An 18335-nucleotide genomic window follows, 5' to 3' on the forward strand; every position below is an offset into this window, starting at 1 on the left:
TAAAGTCTCACTAGAAATTAATCACTTGTCAGGAATTCTCTGTTAGTAAAGAATCTTCTCAAATACTTCTTTATTATTTATTTATTATTATAATTATTACTTGCCTTCAGGGTTATTGCTGGGGCTAAGTGTCTACAAATCTTCCACTGCTCCTGGAGGTTATTTTTTCCCTTTTATTGCCTTTGTTGTTTATTATTATTATTATTGCTGTCATTATTGTTGGATAGGACAGAGAGAAATGGAGAGAGGAAGGGAAGACAGAGAGTGGGAGAGAAAGACACCTGCAGACCTGCTTCACTGCTTCCTTCACTCCCCTGCAGGTGGGGAGCCAGGGGCTCGAACCTGGATCCTTAAGCAGGTCCTTGTGCTTTGCACCATGGACACTTAAATCTGCTGTGCTACCGCCTGGCCCCCTTCTCAAATCTTTTTTAAATTTTTTATTATCTTTATTTATTGGATAGAGACAGTCAGAAATTGAGAGGGAAGAGGGTGATAGAGAGACACCTGCAGCACTACTTCACTACTCACAAAGCTTCCCCCTGCAGGTGGGGATGGGGGCTCAAACCTAGGTCCTTGCACATTGTAGCATGTGTACTCAACCAGGTGTGCTACCACCCAGCCCCTTGAATCTTTCTAACCTACTTATTTCAAGGAGAGTCAAATACTTTATCTTACAGGTAAACTGTTCTGACTGTACTCACTAGTTAAAATATATATATGAATAACTATAAAACATATGTAATATATATATTGATATAAAATACATTTTACTAAGTTAAAATCGGGAAAATACTTCAAAATGATTAATTTCTGAAATATAGAGACAGCCAGAAGTGGAGAGGGGAGAGAGGGATAGAGAGGGTGAGAGGCAGAGAGACACCTGCAGCCCTGCTTTACCACTTGCAAAACCTTCCCCCTAGGGTGGGGACCGGCAGCTTGAACCTGGATTCTTGTGCACTGTAACGTGCGCTCTATCAGCTGCGCCACCATCTGGCCCCCAAAATCATTGTTTAAATACATTTTTAAAAATGTATTTGGATAGAGACACACAGAAGTAAAAGAGAGAGAGAGACAGACAGACAGACAGAAATCAAGAGGGGAATAGGAAGACAGAACGGGAGAGACCACTTGTGAAGCTTTCCCCATGCAGGTGGGGGCCAGGCCTTGAACATGGGTTCCTGTGGCATTGCAGCAGGTGTACCACCACCTGGCCCCCCGTTTCCTTCTTTTTCTTGTTTTTAATTTTTCTAATCTTTATTTATTTTGAATAGAGACAGAGATATTGTGAGGGGAGGGGAAAATAGTGCGAGAGAGAGACAGAAAGACACCTGCAGACCTGCTTCAACATTCGTGAAGCTTTCCCCCTGCAGGGACCAGGGGGGGCTTGAACCCGGTTCCTTGTGCACTATAATGTGTGCGCTTAGCTGGGTGCACCACCGCCTGGCCCCTCCCCCAAGTCTCCTTCTTTAAACAGTTTCCTTTCTGTAAAATCAAGTATCTTATATGTTAAAGAATCTTAAATTAGTCTGAAAGGTGATTAAATCCCAGGAATGTAAAGCAAAGCGGGTGATTGAATATGAGTCAACCTTAAAACTTCTCACCACCACAGGGTAAGAAATTATAACTATGTGGTGATCTATGTTAACTAGACTTACTGTGGTGAATCACATTAATCCAGTATCATGTCATTTACAGCTCAAATAAAGAAAATCCTTAAAAGAGCATAAAGTTGGGGACCAGGCGGTAGCGCAGCGGGTTAAATGCAGGTGGCACGAAGCACAAGGACCGGTATAAGGATCCCAGTTCGAGCCCACGGCTCCCTACCTGCAGGGAAGTCCCTTCACAGGAGGTGAAGCAGGTCTGCAGGTGTCTATCTTTCTCTCCCCCTCTCTATCTTGCCCTCCTCTCTCCATTTCTCTCTGTCCTATCCAACAACAATGATAGCAACAATAATAACAACAACAACAATAAGGGCAATAAAAAGGTAAAAACAGCCTCTATTGAGGAGGCAAATGAAAAAAAAGACCATAAAGTTAATCTTTAGCATGGCCTGAGATGTGGCCCACTGGGCAGTGTCCAATTTATAAACATGAGTTTTGTCACATGAGTGACACCCTGGTGTTGTTTTCTCTCTCAATAAGCAGATCTTAAAAAATAAAAAGTAGGGAGTTGGGCGGTAGCGCAGCAGGTTAAGCACATGTGGTACAAAGCACAAGAACTGGCGTAAAGATCCCAGTTCGAGCCTCCAGCTCCCCACCTACAGGGGAGTCGCTTCACAAGCAGTGAAGCAGGTCTGCAGGTGTCTATCTTTCTCTCCCCCTCCTCTCTCCATTACTCTCTGTCCTATCCAACAACAACAACATCAATAATAACTACAACAATAAAAAACAAAGGCAACAAAAGGGAATAAATAAATAAATAAATATTAAAAGAAATAAAAATAAAAGTAATTTCTCACCTTCAGGGGGAAGCTTCACAAATGGTGAAGCAGGTCTACAGGTCTATCTATCTTCCCTTCTTTATTTCTCTCTATCCCATTAAATAAATATTAACAATTAAAAAATAAATCTTAAAAACCTAATGTGTAGCCTAGGAACCCTACAAATACTCAATCTGTGTTAGCTATTCCAACAGCAGGAGTATAATGTGAAGACTAAAATCTGGTCAGAGACTAAGTCCAAGAGATGTGCAGCAGGATACCAATGGAGCCTTAACTTCAAATAGAAACAGAGAGCTGTAGGTAAAAATATAAAAGCTTTCCATTTCTAAATCTAGATTAAAGATGTGAAAAAAGATGAAGCCTGTATTTGAGCACTGGTAAATGGAAAGGAGTCAAAGTTATAAAGAGCAACAAGAAAGGATTCCTCTGCCTTTCAGACCCATAGTGTTAAAATACATCTGATTCAATTATTTTCTGAATGGAAGGCTTAGAAGGATGAAAATGACCCTTGACACATGGAAGGATCCAGCAGACGCAGAGCTCACAGGACAGAAGCCCTCCTCCCAGGTCTTTGTTTCTCGTGCTACATTATCAGGTCAGCTTCGACTATTTATAATGTACTGCTGTTAAGCTAGAGCTCACATATGCTATTCCTTAATCATCACCCAAGATTATAAATGGCATAATGGCATTTAGTTCTACCGCCTACTGGGCAAAACAGCTCCACTCAGATCTTTATTATTTCTTTAATTGAAAAAAAAACTTTAAGCTTTCCATTGTCATGAAACAAAGCAAAAGTGAAGTAAATGCAAAAGGCAGTTTCATGCAAAAAACAAAACCCAACTCCACTGGAAGATCTAGAGCATCAGACAAATGACATTTCTGCTAAAGGGCCGAGTGGTCAGATGGCCCCAAGGGCCCTGTGACAGAGCCAATGGGACCCAGCACGAGTGGAACACCCTGTAACCACAATGCAACTGCACTCATTAGGGTGTCACAGGCAGGAGGGCTCTGGGTCTCGGCTTAAAAAATCTGTTCTTTGGGGAGCTGGAGGTAGCGCAGAGCAAAGAGCAAGGACAGGCGTAAGGATCCCGGTTGGAGCCCCCGGCTCCCCACCTGCAGGGGAGTCGCTTCACATACGGTGAAGCAGGTCTGCAGGTGTCTGTCTTTCTCTCCCTCTCTGTCTTCCCCATCTCCCTCCATTTCTCTGTCCTATCCAACAACAACGACAACAATAACAATAACTACAACAACAATGAAAAACAAGGGCAAAAAAGGGAATAAATAAATAAATATATGTAAAAAAAAACTGTTCTTTCGGAGTCGGGTGGTAGCACAGCAGGTTAAAGCACACGTGGCACGAAGAGCAAGGAGCAGAGTAAGGATCCTGGTTCGAGCCTCTCTCCATTTCTCTCTGTCCTATCCAACAACGACAACATCAACAACAACAACAATAACTACAACAATAAAACAAGGGCAACAAAAGGGAATAAATAATTTTTTTTAAAAAAATCTGTTCTTTGGGAGGGAGCTTAAGACAAAGGAGGCAGCCCAGGAGGTGGTGCAGTGGCTAGAGCACTGGACTCAAAAGCATGAGGTTCTATGTTCAATCCCCAGCTTTATATGTGCCAGAATGACATACTAGTTTTCTCGCATGTTAATAAATAGATAAATAAATAAATAAATAAATAAATAAATAAATAGGGCTGGGTAGGCAGTATAATGGTTTTGCAAACAACTTTCAAGCCCAAGGGTCAGAGCTCCTAGCCCTAGTCCCCATCATAAGCCAGGGCTAACCAATGCTCTGGTGGGGAAAAAAAAAAAACAACCCAGGAAGGGTGATGGGTAGATAGCATAATGGTTGTGCAAAGAGCTCTCATGTCAGAGGCTCCAAAATTTCCAGGTTCAATCCCCTACACCACCATAAGCCAGAGCTGAACAGTGCTCTGGTAAAAATAAAACATAACTAACTAAACAACAATAATAATAATGGGAATATAGGGCACACTTCAGCTGGTGGGGTAGTGAACTGTACTGGTATAACAACTGTCTTGTAAATTACTATTTCCTCCAGTGAAGCGATTAAAAAAAAAACACACACACACACTCTCCTCTGCTACTCAAAAGAGAGCTGGCTGGCCTGTGGAAGCTGTCTCCTGCCCCATCAGGAAAGTGCAGCTGCAGTGTACATGACAAAGGGAGGGTCCATGCAAGACCCCAGGCAGTCGGCATGACCCCTGACCCTGGCCTCTACCCATCCCAGTGCACAGGGCACGTTATCCAGGAAGCAGATCAGCTTTGTCCAGTGAGAAGGGTCAATGGGAACAGGGAGGAGAGGGCAAAAGGCCTTCTAGTGGGGGAAGGGGTGAAGCGGACTGGAGGATAGTGTCTGAGGGGCCAGGAGTCATGACAGGTCGGGACTTGGGGTGATCTGAGATGAAGAGCACATTGAAGGCACAGATCTCTCTACAAATGATCAGGGCAGGGGTGGGGATGATACTCTCACAGCAAGACTTGCTTGGTGAGGCTGGGTCAGGTCAAAGTAAAGAGCTTCCATCACAGGGCTAACTCCCTTTGGGGCGGGGAAGAGAGAGGAACCAGAGAAGCAGTGCGGTAATCGATGACACTCAGACTTACATTCCAAAGAGAGCGCCCCCAAGATGTGCTGCATGATCAAAAAATTTCCACCCCAGGATCATTCCTGCTGTGTCCATGGCAATAATAGCTTTGAGGGCCTGAAAGTCAGCAAAAGAGAAGAGAATTGGTGTAACTCAGATTCTTCTAGCACTGACAAGTCCAAACGATGGGCTCTGTGCAAATACCACGGCCATACTCACATTGCCGGCCGTGAACGTGAACATTGGAAGGAAGATGATGGCGAGCCTCCCGTCTGGGATCTTAGTGCAGACGGCTGCGAGGACGGTCATGATCGCGCCCGACTGCAAAGTAACACAGTGGGGCAGGAGTGAAACCTCCCTGTGCAACTGCCTGGTGCCTATCCTGCCGGACACAGCTGCCTCCAGAAAGCCTGTGTGCCGCAGATGCCAGGGGAGCAGAGGCTTCACCGCTCTACATGTCACTGACATATCAACTATCAGCCAAGGTGGCTGAGTCTGGCCACACATTAGCAGCTGGAAAGGATTTCAGTCCCAGGATAAAGTCTGTAACAGGCAGCAGCTGAGTGTATCATGCCTCATGATGAAACTAAACATTTCCCTTGAAGCCTCTGAGCAAATGCTTTGCTCCAGGAAGCACCATGTTTCTCTCTGGCTCTGTCTGACCTGCCCACAGGGCACACTGCCAGCTTGACAAACATTTCCTCCAACAGCCCTGGACTGGGGAATAAGAATCCTACAAGCCTTCTCCTTTTATAAATATTTACTTAGTCCCTTTTTGTTGCCTTTGTTGTTTTATTGTTGCAGTTACTATTGTTGTCTGTCTTCGTTGTTGGATGGGAAAGAGAGAAATGGAGAGAGGAAGGGAAGACAGAGAGGGGGAGAGAAAGATAGACACCTGCAGACCTCACTGCTTATGAAGTGACCCCCCTGCAGGCGGGGAGCCAGGGTCTCGAACCGGGATCCTTACGCCAGTCCTTGAGCTTTGTGCCACATACGCTTAACCTGCTGCGCTACCGCCCGACTCGCAATCCCTAGGAGTATTACTCGGTGCCAGTTTCCTGGCTTTGATAAATGTACTTAAATTCTGTAAGGAGATCTTTGTACTAGTTTTGCAGCATTTTTACGTTTAAAATCATTTCAAGGAACTGAGTGGTGGTGCACCCAGCTGAGCGCACATGTTACAGTGCATGAGGACCCAGGTTTAAGCCCCTGGTCCCACCTGCAGGGGAGAAGCTTCGTGAGTGGTGGAGCAGGACTGTAGGTATTTCTTTCCCTATCTCACCCTTCTCTCTCAATTTCTCTCTGTCCTATCAAATAGAGTAAATAAATTAGACAACAAAAAAATTAAATAAATAAAATCATTTCAAAAATGAAGACACTAAATTTAAATTAGAAATACTTACCGCACCAAGTGATGGTCCATATCTCCCTGTGGCAACTTTACACACATAACTGACAAAATTAGAAATAACACCTAGAAAACAAGGCATGTTTCAATAAATTTAGTAAGGTATACAAATGGTCCCACAGAAGTATGTCAGGTTTGTTTTGTTGTTGTTGTTTACCAGAATACTGACAGACTCTGGTTTATGGTGGTGCTGAGGATTGAACCTCAGAGCTCCAAACCTCAGGCTTAAAAGTCACTTGTGGGAGTCAGGCTGTAGCGCAGCGGGTTAAGCGCAGGTGGCGCAAAGCAAAAGGACCGGCATAAGGATTCCTGTTCGAACCCCGGCTCCCCACCTGCAGGGGAGTCGCTTCACAGGCGGTGAAGCAGGTCTGCAGGTGTCTATCTTTCTCTCCCCCTCTCTGTCTTCCCCTCCTCTCTCCGTTTCTCTCTGTCCTATCCAACAACGACGACAATAATAACTACAACAATAAAACAACAATGGCAACAAAAGGGAATAAATAAATAAAATAAAATATAAAAAAAAAAAAGTCACTTGCATAACCATTAGGCTGTCTCCCCAGCCCTAGTGTCAGGTTTCTAACTAAGTCACTACAAGTATGCAGGGATCCATACATCTTCTGCACAGGACTTGAGATACCTTCTAGGGAAAGTCTAGCCCACAGGACAACTTGCTGAGTGACTCAGAGGATATTCACTTACTTCTCAGTTATCATTTTCCTCATTTATAGAATGAAAACTATCATATTCATCCACTCTGAGCTATGCTACAGATAGGCTAAATCAGAATTTCTGCAGTGGAAATACAGAGTCTATTACTTTACTCAGATCACCATATGATTCTGTTGCAAAGAGAGAAAAGATGAACTTTACAAGACCCTTTGGCTCCAATGTCATCTAAGCTGAGTATGGCTCATTATAAAAATATTCCTACAGAGTAAGAATTCTTTTTTTCATATATTTGTTTTCTTTTGTTGCCCTTGTTTTATTGTTGTAGTTATTATAATTGATGTCGTTGCTGTTGGATAGGACAGAGAGAAATGGAAAGAGGAGAGGAAGGCAGAGATGGGAGAGAAAGACAGACACCTGCAGACCTGCTTCACCTCCTGTGAAGCGATTCCCCTGCAGGTAGGGAGCTGGGGGCTCTAATCAGGATCCTCACGCCGGTCCTTGCACTTTGCACCACATGCGCTTAACCCGCTGCGCTACCGCCGGACTCCCAGAACAAAAATCCTAAGCATATCTAAACAGTTCCTCTGTATGTACAATGTAACTAATACTGGTAGTGGTGGGGCGGTAGAAGCTATACTCTTAGCTTACAGGTCACAGATATGCAGCCCGCATGGTGAACATTCAGCTAAGACTGATTAAAGCCTTGCTCTGGGTCTGGTGGTGGGTACTTTCCTTCAAACCTTTCTATGACCCCTTGTCATTACAGGGATTCACAAAAGCATAGGGTTTTTTGCCCCCAGAGTGACTACTGGGGCTCTGTGCCAGCACCATGAATCCGCAGCTCCTGGCAGCCATTTTTCCATTTTCATTTGACAGAACAGAGGAAAAATTGAAAGGGGAAAGGAAGACCTGCTACGCCGCTTGTGAAGCTTACTGGATAGAGACAGAGAGAAATGGAGAGGGAAGCAGTAGACAGTAGCAGTAGTACTGCTTCACCACTCAGGTTGGGGACCTGGGGATTGAACCTGGGTCCTTGTACACTGTAATGTGTACGCTTAGCCAGGTGTGCCACTGCCTGGCACCAAGATGATATTATTATTATTATTATTATTGTTGTTGTTGTTGTTGTTGTTGTTATTTTGCCTCCAGGGTATTGCTGGAGCTCAGTACCTGCACTATGAATCCACTGCTCCTGGTGGCTATCTTTTTCCCATTGTTGTTGTTGCTGCTATTATTACTGTTGGATAGGAGAGAAATTATTGAGAGGAAGGGAAGGCAGAGAGAGACAGACACCTGCAGACCTGCTTCACTACTTGTGAAGTGACCCCCCTGCAGGTGAGGAGCCAGAGACTCAAACTAGGATCCTTGCACTTGGCACCATGTGCTTTGTACCATGTGCACTTCACACCAGTGCACCACTGCCTGACCTCCAAGACATTACTTTTAACTTAAAGGATTTTTAGGGATAAAGTTTTAATTCTTTGAAGTGATTTTTGTAGTCAAAGAGATAAGTGAAATTTGACCAACCAATCAGTCACTTAACAGCCTCTAGGAACGTAGACTCTTACACAATCATAGAGATGGTGCCAGGTCCATGGATGGGGGAGTTCCATGATGACTTCTGTGCATAGACAAAGGCTTAGAATAGACTAATTCTTGACAATCTCATTGGATAGTTATAATCTAATTAATCAATGGAGATGCAGCTCACAGAGATAATCAGAAACTCTGGGAACCACTAATCTCTAAAATGGTGAGTCAATGCTAAAGAAAGCAAGGATGGGATAGAGGTAGATAGCATAATGGTTATGCAAAAGAGACTCTCATGACTGAGGCTCTGAAATACCAAGTTCAATCCCCTGAACCATCATACATCAGAACTGATCAATGCTCTGGTGAAAAAAGAATAATAATAAAAAAAAAAAAAAAGCAAGGAGTAGGAAAATTAAAAGCTTTTTTTTTTTTTAACTAGAGCACTGCTCAATTCTGGCTTATGGTGGTACAGGGGGATTGAACCTGGGACTTTGGAGCCTCGGGCATGAGCCTCTTTAAATAACAACTATGCTATCTACCCCCCACCCTTAAAAGGGATTTTCAAATTCTACACTAAGCCTGTACTCCTAATGCAAAGTTAAACATAGCTAAATAATTAATAAACAAAGAAATCAGTTAACCGAGAGGGAGGAAAAGACGTCAGGTGGCACCAAACCCACGGCAGTCCCCTCTCTGTCCCTGCGCAGTACGCTCACTTCTCCCTACGGCCAATTCACTGAACAATGCAGGACATGGCTAGAATCACTCCTTTTGTCCCTTTCCACACTGGTGAGAGTACTCATAGTCTTAAAGGCCCCAAGAGGAAAGCTTGTTACCTGCAGATAAGTACATTGCCATAAACTGCTCCTGGCCCAGAATGTTCACTATGCTGGAGGAAAAACTCCACAAAACATACATATTTGCTGCCATGTGAAACAAGGAGAAATGACTGAATGTTGACAGCAACATTGGTGAACAAAGGACTTCTACGAGAGAAAGAAAAACACAGCTTGTAACAGTGGAACACAGTACAAACTAACTGCTTTAGACTTTATTTTCATTATTGTTATGAAAGAAATAAAACAAAGCCAGCTAAAACAGTAAATAAGATGGCTTAAAACAGCATTCCCAAAGTAGGAGAAAAGCTATCTTCAATCTATTTCCTATCTAGTAAGCAACCAGTAAAACATGCCCTTATATGACACAAGTCACGCAGCAAAATAAACAATACATTATTTAATTATAGAAGTTGTATACCACAAAAACTGGAAGTGTACCTGGTTAAGCACACATGTGATAGCGCGCAAGGACCTGGGTTCAAGTCCCCAGTTTCCACCTGCAGGGGGAAATTTCACAAGTGGTGAAGCGGAGTTGCAGTTGTATGTGTCTTTCTTGCTCTCTCACTCTATTTCCTTTTCCCTCTCAATTTCTTTGTCTCTTCCCAAAATAAACAAACAAACAAACAAATAAATAAATATTGGGTTGGGGAGATAGCATAATGGTTATACAAAAAGACTTACAAGCCTGAGGCACCAAAGGTCCCAGGTTCACTTCCCAGCACCATAAGCCAGTACTGAGCAGTGCTCTGGTTAAAAATAAAATAAAATGAAGTATTAGTAGCTGCACATTAGGGGGCTGGGTGGTGGCACACCCAGAAGAGCACAAGGACCCAGGTTTGAGCCCCCACTCTCCACCTGCATGGGGACACTTCACGAGCAGTGAAGCCGGTCTGCAGGTGTCAATCTTTATCTCTCCCTATCTCCAAACCCCCTTCTCAATTTCTCTCTGTCCTATCAAGTATAAAAGAAAAAAGAGAGAGAGAGAGAAAGGGGAAAAAAAAAAAAAAAGGACAGCCACTGGAAGTTGTGTCACTGAGCCCCAGTGATAACCCTGGTGGCAATAAATAAATAAATAAATAAATAAAGTAGCATGTTATAGTGTCCTTAAAGGGTAAACCTGGGGGCAGGGCAGTAGCATACTGGGTTAAGCACACATAGTACAAAATGTAAGGAACCCAGTTCAAGCCCCCAGCTTTGCACCTGCAGGGAGGTCGCTTCACAGGTGGTGTCTGCAGGTGTCTTATCTTTCTCTCTGTCTTCCTATCCCCTCTCAATTTCTCTCTCTCCTATCAAAAAATAATAATAATAATAATAAAATAAAATAAAAAAAGAAGAAGGCTGCAGGAGCAGTGGATTCGTAGTGCAGGCACTGAGCCCTAGTGATAACCCTAAAGGGGAAAAAAAAAAAAAAAAAGTAAACCCGCAGTGATCATGGATCTTAAGTCATTAAAAAATATTCTGGTGGTGGAAATTGTGTGGAGTTGTACCCCTCTTATCCTATGGTTTTACCACTGTTTCCTTTTTATAAATAAAAATTAATTAATTTAGGAAAGCTTCCAATGGAGGGGATGGGATATGGAATTTTGGTGGTGGGAACTGTGTGAAAATGTACCCCTCCTATCCTATGGTTTTGTTAATTATTACTAAATCAGTAATAAAAGAGAGAGAGAGAGAGAAAAAGAGAGAGAGAGAGAGAGAAAAAAAATTCACCTAACTGAGGCCAGGTGGTGGCGCAACTGCCTGAGCACACATACTGCAGTGTGCAAGGACACAGATTCAAGCCCCCGGTCCCCACTGCAGGGGGAAAGCTTTGCAAGTGGTGAAGCAGCGTTGCAGGTGTCTCTCTGACCCTCTCCCCTCTCTATCATCCCTTCCCTCTCGATTTTTGACTGTCTCTATTCAATAACTAAATAAAGATAATTAAAGAAAAAAAATTCACCTAACTACTATCTGCAAGACACACCTTATGCACCTGTGACATAAAGACCTTTCACCTCACCCCTGCATTTCACTTACGATATTAACAAGTAGCTTACTTTACTATTATTTTTTTATTATTAGATAGACACAGAGAGAAACTGAGGGGGGTGAGGATAGAGAAGGAGAGAGACACAGAGACACCTGCAGCCCTGCTTCACCACCTGTGAAGCTTTCTTCCTGCAGGTGGGGACCAGGGGCTTGAACCTGCGTCCTTGCACACTGTAATGTGAGTGCTTAACCAGGTACGCTACTGCCTGGCCCTTAAAAGTAACTTACTTTAGAGGCAACAGTTCAACAAGCATTATACATTCCTACTACCTCTCTCAAACTACAATCAAACAGGTCAGACTTACTTGAGGCTGGATTGGATGTGAAATATTTAATCATTGTCCACTGTAGAGAAGGTACTCGCCATAAACAGAATACCAAGACATTTGCAGCTATGATACCTACAAAATAAATATTCAACACTTAGCAGTAATAATATGAACAAAGAAAGTTTGATCTAAAGCACATCTGAATAAGATTTTAGACCATAATTACATAAAGTACTACATAATAGGACTGTATCAAAATTGCCACAGGTTAAGGTTCAATAATTACTAGAAATCCTCAAATGCAAATTTTGGGATAAACTTCCTTCACTGAGATCCAGATGTTTATTTCTTCAAACCAGTTAACTCTTCTCAGAAAGTAATCACATCTATAATTATTGTTTGAGAATGGGTAAACAAAAGACAGAGTTACTATAGAGAATTAGGTTTCATCTACGGCCATACCACCCTGAACACGCCCAATCTCGTCTGATCTCGGAAGCTAAGCAGGATCGGGCCTGGTTAGTACTTGGATGGAGAATGAGGTTTCCTGGCCCAAAGTAGAAAAGCTATCTTATATGACTTCTTTTCCCACAAGGAATGGTAATGGTATCCAACCAGGTGAACAACCCCAGATCATCTGTGTAGATGAAGGGTCACATATCTGAGTGCCAAGATGGCCAAAGAGAATGGGTGTGTGACTCCTTTCTCCTCACATCAACAGCAAAGCCACATCAGCACATGGAAAAACCAGCATAGAAACAGACTTTTCAGGGCAGGGGGAGATAGCATAATGGTTATGCAAAGAAACTCTCATGCCTGAGGCTTTAAAGTCCCACGTTCACTCTCCTGCACCACAATAAACCAGAGCTGAGCAGTGCTCTGGTAAAAAGAAAAAATAATAATAATAAATTTTAAAAATAATAATAAAATTATAGAAACAGGCCTCCACAGAAAGATACAAAAAAAAGGTCAACATCCAGGCAGTAAGAAACTGTAAGATACTCTCTCCAAGACAAAAGCCCCCCTACAGGAGAACACAAAAGCATCTAACTGAAGGGAGCCATGTACACTTATGCTCATAGCAGCACAATTTGTATGAGCAGGAACTTGAAAGCAATCCAGATATCAGTAACAGTTGAGTGGCTAAGAAAGTTGTGGTGTGGGAGTTGGGCAATAGCGCAGCAGGCTAAGCACAGGTGGCGGCGCAAAGCACAAGGACCGGTGTAAGGATCCCAGCTCAAGCCCCCGGCTCCCCACCTGCAGGGGTGTCATTTCACAAACGGTGAAGCAGGTTTGCAGGTGTCTATCTTTCTCTCCCCCTGTCTTCCCTTCTCCCCGTCCTATCCAGCAACGACATCAATAACAACAGTAATAATAACAAAGATAAACAACAAAAAAAGAAATTTGGTTTCGGTGGTCCAGGAGGTGGCACAGTGGATAAAGGATTGGACTCTCAAGCATGAGGTCCCGAGTTCAATCCCCAGCAGCACATGTACCAGAGTGATGTCTGGTTCTTTCTTTCTCTCCTCTCATCTTTCTTGTGAATAAATAAATAAATAAAATCTTTAAAAAAAAAAAAAAAGAAAGAAAGAAAAAATTCAGTTTCCATAGCAACAAACCCTGGGGAACTATTTCCTGCTTACACCCAGACAGAAAGTGGTCTATCATACAGAGCATGTGCTACAGTGTCACTAAACACACTGAAGTCCCAGCTGTATGTCAGACCTGAAACCCCACCCATGGGAACTTAGAAAGTATTGGACACTAAGCCCAGAGCCTCGGACTGACTCAGGTTCAAAACAGATCTCTGAGCCCAGGTCCTCATGAAGCACCAAATATAATGCAAAGACAGGAAATTCCACAAAATGATGAACCAACAACCCAAATTCAACAGAGTTATAAAAACCTCCCAAGAGGACATCAAAACTATGGTCCCAAGGATGCTCACCAAATTGAAATGTCTAATGGGTGAAAATCTCAATAAAGTAAAAGGAAGTATGAGATACACTATAAGCCACAGCAGAAATCAGAGGGAAAGAGATAAAGTAGTTGTGATAAATAAATAAGTACAATAAAGGAGTCTACCAGCAGAAAGACAGATGGCAATGGCTGAAGTAGAGGTAGAAGACAGGGCAAAGAAACCCATCAAAAAACCTAGCAAAAAGAAAAAAGGCCTGAGGCCTGGGAGGTGGTGCAGTGAGCAGAGTGCTGACCTTGGAAGCATGAGGTCCTAAGTTTGATCCTCAGCATCCCACGGGCCAGAGTGATGCTCTGGTTCATTCTTTCTTTTGCTAATACATAAATAAAACCTATTTAAAAATTATAATAACCACATGGTTCATTCTGGTCCACAACAGCAGTTTGTAACTAAACAAATGAAGAAGATATAAGAGAACTGTAGGGGAGTCAGGCGACAGCACAGTGGGTTAAGCGCAGGTGGTGCAAAGCACAAGGACTGGCGTAAAGATCCCGGCTCCCCACCTGCAGGGGAGTCACTTTATAGGCGGTGAAGCAGGTCTTCAGGTATCTGTCTGTCTCTCCCCCTCTCTGTCTTCCCCTCCTCTCTCCATTTCTCTCTGTCCTATCCAACGATGACAACAACAATAAAACAACAAGGGCAACAAAAGAGAATAAATAAATACTGAAAAAAAAAAAAAAAAAGAGAACTGTAGGACACTATCAAGAGAAACTATATTCATGTCACAAGAGTGCCAAAAGAAGAGGAAAGGGGCAGAATCCTTACTTGAAGAAATATTAGGGTGGTCCAGGAGGTAGTGCAGTGGGTAAAGCATTGGACTCTCAAGTATGAGGTCCTGAGTTCAATCCCCAGCAGCACATATGCCAGAGTGATATCTGGTTCTTTCTCTCTCTGCTCCTACTTTCTCACTAATAAATAAATAAAATCTTTAAAAATATATTTTAGTGGTTCTGGAGGTGGCACTGGACTCTCAAGCATGAGGTCCCGAGTTTAATCCCCAGCAGCACATGTGCCAGAGTGATGTCTGGTTCTTTCTCTGTCTCTCCTATCTTTCTCATTAATAAATAAATATTAAAATATATATATTTTTAAGAAAAAAAAAATTAGGCAAGAACTTTGCCAAACAAAGATACTGAGATCCAGAAAGTTCTAGAGTTCCATGAAAAATAAATTCAAATCTAAGCTCATCAAGGCAAACTCTAATTAAAATGCAAATATCAAAAACAGAATTTTAAAAGTATCTAAAGTAAATGGTTACCTATTTAAAAAAAAAACCACAAAACTATCAGTTAATTTCTTTTTTAAAAATTTTTTTTATTGTCTTTATTTATTTATTGGATAGACAGCCAGAAATTGAGCGGGAAGGGGGTGACAGAGAGGAAGAGAGACACCTGCAGCCCTGATCCACCACTTGTGAAGTTTCCCTCCCTGCAGGTAAGGACTGAGGGCTCAAACCCAGGTCCTTGCACACTACAGTGTGTGCACTTAAGCAGCTGCACCGCCACCTGGCCCCTTGAGCTAACTTCTCAACAAAAACTAAAGGCTTGGCCTGGGCGGAGACACAGAAAACAGTGTTAGTGCTGGACTTGGGTGTGTGAGGTCGCAGAACTTCGTATTTTAGAGTGATACTGATTGCCTTCTCTCTCATTAATAAACTAATTAGAAAGGTCAGAAAGGACTGGCAGGATATGCAAAGTTTTGAATGGGAAAGTCCTCTCTACCCAGGTTATTACTCGGGTCCGATGGAACGCTAAAGAGCTTCCTGGGGCTGGGCAGCAGCACACCTGGCTGGCTAAGTATCCATGTTATAATGTACAAGGATCCAACTTCAAAACCTCGTGCGCAGGAGAGAAACTTCACTGGCAGTAAAGCAGTCGTGCAGTCGCTCCCCTCCCTCCCTCCCCTCTTGGTTTCTTTCTGTCTTATCAAGTTAAGTAGGTAATAATGAATATTTTTAAAGAAGTTTAAAGGGCTTTCTAGACAAGTGACGATTATGAGATTCTTTACCACTAACCTGACTTAACCACAAATAAGGAAATTATAAAATGATCTCATCCAACTATGATGGTTACCTTTGGGAAGTGGAAGGGTCGAGACACAGAACTTTGGTGGTGGGTACTGTGTAATCTTAAAATCTCATAACTCACAATTACAAAAAAAAAATAGGAAAACAAGTAAACTCAAAGAAAGATAATCTAACCTGTGGAATAAGTGTGTGAATGAGGGGTGGAAAGCTCTGTTACAAATAGAGAGGAGGGGGAGTCGGGCGGTAGTGCAGCAGGTTAAGCGCAGGTGGCACAAAGCACAAGGACCGGGGTAAGGATCCCGGTTCGAGCCCCCGGCTACAGGGGAGCCGCTTCACAAGCAGTGAAGCAGGTCTGCAGGTGTCTGTCTTTCTCTCCCCATCTTCCCCTTCTCTCTCCATTTCTCTGTCCTACTCAACAACGACGGTACCAATAAGAACAATAATAACTACAACAATGAAACAACAAGGGTGGCAAAAGGGAATAAATAAATAAAATATTAAAAAATGTAAAAGGGAATCGGGCGGTAGCGCAGCGGGTTAAGCGCACGTGGCGCAAAGCGCAAGGACCGGCATAAGGATCCCAGTTCGAGCCCCCACCTCCCCACCTGCAGGGGAGTCGTTTCACAAGTGGTGGCGCAGGTCTGCAGGTGTCTCTCCTCTTTGTCTTTCCCTCCTCTCTGTCCTATCCAACACCGACGACATCAATAACAACAATAATAATAATAAAACAAGGGCAACAAAAGGGAATAAATTAGAGGAGGGCCAGTGAAATTTGGTGGGGAATGGGGGTATGGTAATGTATTTATTAAGTAACAGGAAAAGAAAAGAACTAAGCACACAGCATTAAAGAAGCCAGCTGGTCTAGAAAACCTGTGAACTAATACAGATGTATGTATTTTCCTGGGGCTGCGAGACGTTTCAGCTGGTAGAGCACAGGACGTCAGTAACTGAGGCTGCTTTGTCATGAGTGACACAGGCTGGAGCCCAGCATCCACTGCCCTGAAGCTTCCTCAGTGCTGTGGTCTCTCACTCTGCTTATCTATCTCTAAAACAAACAAACACCCTCAGCGGTGGGTCAGAGTGAAAAGGGCAGCATACCTGGTTCGGTCCCCAGCAACAGACATGCTGCAGTGGTGCTCTGGTCTCTCTCTCTCTTTCCTCTCCCTGTCCATTGCTCAGCTCTGACATACTTTGGTGGTGGGGATTGAATTTGGGACCTTGGAGCCTGAGGCATGAAAGTCTTTTGTATAACCATTATGTTGTCTCCCCAAGCCTCTTTCTCCCTATCTCATGTGACTATACATACAGACATATCCCCCCAGAGTACTGCTCAGCTCTGGCTTATGGTAGTGCTGGGGGCTGAACCTGGGACCTTTGGTGCCTCAGGCATGAGTGTTTTTGCCTAATTATTATGCTGTCTCCCCAGTCCAAATAAAAGCACTATTCTTTTATGAATTACAAGAGTTGAACTGAAGGAATTTAAATTTTTTAAAAAAAGAATTTATTTATTCATGAGAAAGATAGGAGGAGAGAGAGAAAGAACCAGACATCACTCAGGTACATGTGCTGCCGGGGATGGAACTCGAGACCCCATGGTTGAGAATCCAATGCTTTCCCACACCTATGGACATCTAATCTTTGACAAAGGGGTCCAGACTATTACATGGGGAAAGCAGAGTCTCTTCAACAAATGGTGTTGGAAACAATGGGTTGAAACATGCAGAAGAATGAAACTGAACCACTGTATTTCACCAAATACAAAAGTAAATTCCAAGTGGATCAAGGACTTGGATGTTAGACCACAAACTATCAGATACTTAGAAGAATATATTGGCAGAACTCTTTTCCGCATAAATTTTAAAGACATCTTCAATGAAACGAATCCAATTACAAAGAAGACTAAGGCAAGTATAAACCTATGGGACTACATCAAATTAAAAAGCTTCTTCACAGCAAAAGAAACCACTACCCAAACCAACAGACCCCTCACAGAATGGGAGAAGATCTTTACATGCCATACATCAGACAAGAGTTTAATAACCAACATATATAAAGAGCTTGCCAAACTCAACAAGACAACAAATAACCCCATCCAAAAACGGGGGGGAGGACATGGACAGAATATTCACCACAGAAGAGATCCAAAAGGCTGAGAAACACATGAAAAAATGCTCCAAGTCTCTGATTGTCAGAGAAATGCTAAGATAATTATGAGAATACTACTTCACTCCTGTGAAAACGTCATACATCAGAAAAGGTAACAGCAGCAAATGCTGGAGAGGGTGTGGGGTCAAAGGAACCCTCCTACACTGCTGGTGGGAATGTCAGTTGGTCCAACCTCTGTGAAGAACAGTCTGGAGAACTCTCAGAAGGCTAGAAATGGACCTACCCTATGATCCTGCAATTCCTCTCCTGGGGATATATCCTAAGGAACCCAACACACCCATCCAAAAAGATCTGTGTACACATATGTTCTTGGCAGCACAATTTGTAATAGCCAAAACCTGGAAGCAACCCAGATGTCCAA

At 43.0% G+C, this 18335-nt stretch overlaps 1 protein-coding gene across 2 annotated transcripts in view; it reads right to left on the bottom strand.

The window, feature by feature from the left end:
* The window catches only part of PARL (presenilin associated rhomboid like), a 37257-nt gene that overhangs the window by 3947 nt on the left and 14975 nt on the right, over positions 1 to 18335 (bottom strand). Inside the window, exons 5-9 of one of the 2 annotated variants that reach the window (XM_007534045.2) lie at positions 11841 to 11936; positions 9505 to 9654; positions 6462 to 6532; positions 5278 to 5379; positions 5078 to 5175 (exon numbers count right to left, since the gene is read on the bottom strand). In XM_007534045.2, the coding sequence (XP_007534107.1) occupies positions 5078 to 5175; positions 5278 to 5379; positions 6462 to 6532; positions 9505 to 9654; positions 11841 to 11936 (517 nt within the window). The remainder of the gene's footprint in view (positions 1 to 5077; positions 5176 to 5277; positions 5380 to 6461; positions 6533 to 9504; positions 9655 to 11840; positions 11937 to 18335) is intronic. The other variant, XM_007534046.2, reaches the window with a different exon arrangement.

The sequence above is a fragment of the Erinaceus europaeus genome, chromosome 14 (assembly GCF_950295315.1).
Source record: "Erinaceus europaeus chromosome 14, mEriEur2.1, whole genome shotgun sequence".
Classification (NCBI taxonomy): Eukaryota; Metazoa; Chordata; class Mammalia; order Eulipotyphla; family Erinaceidae; genus Erinaceus; species Erinaceus europaeus.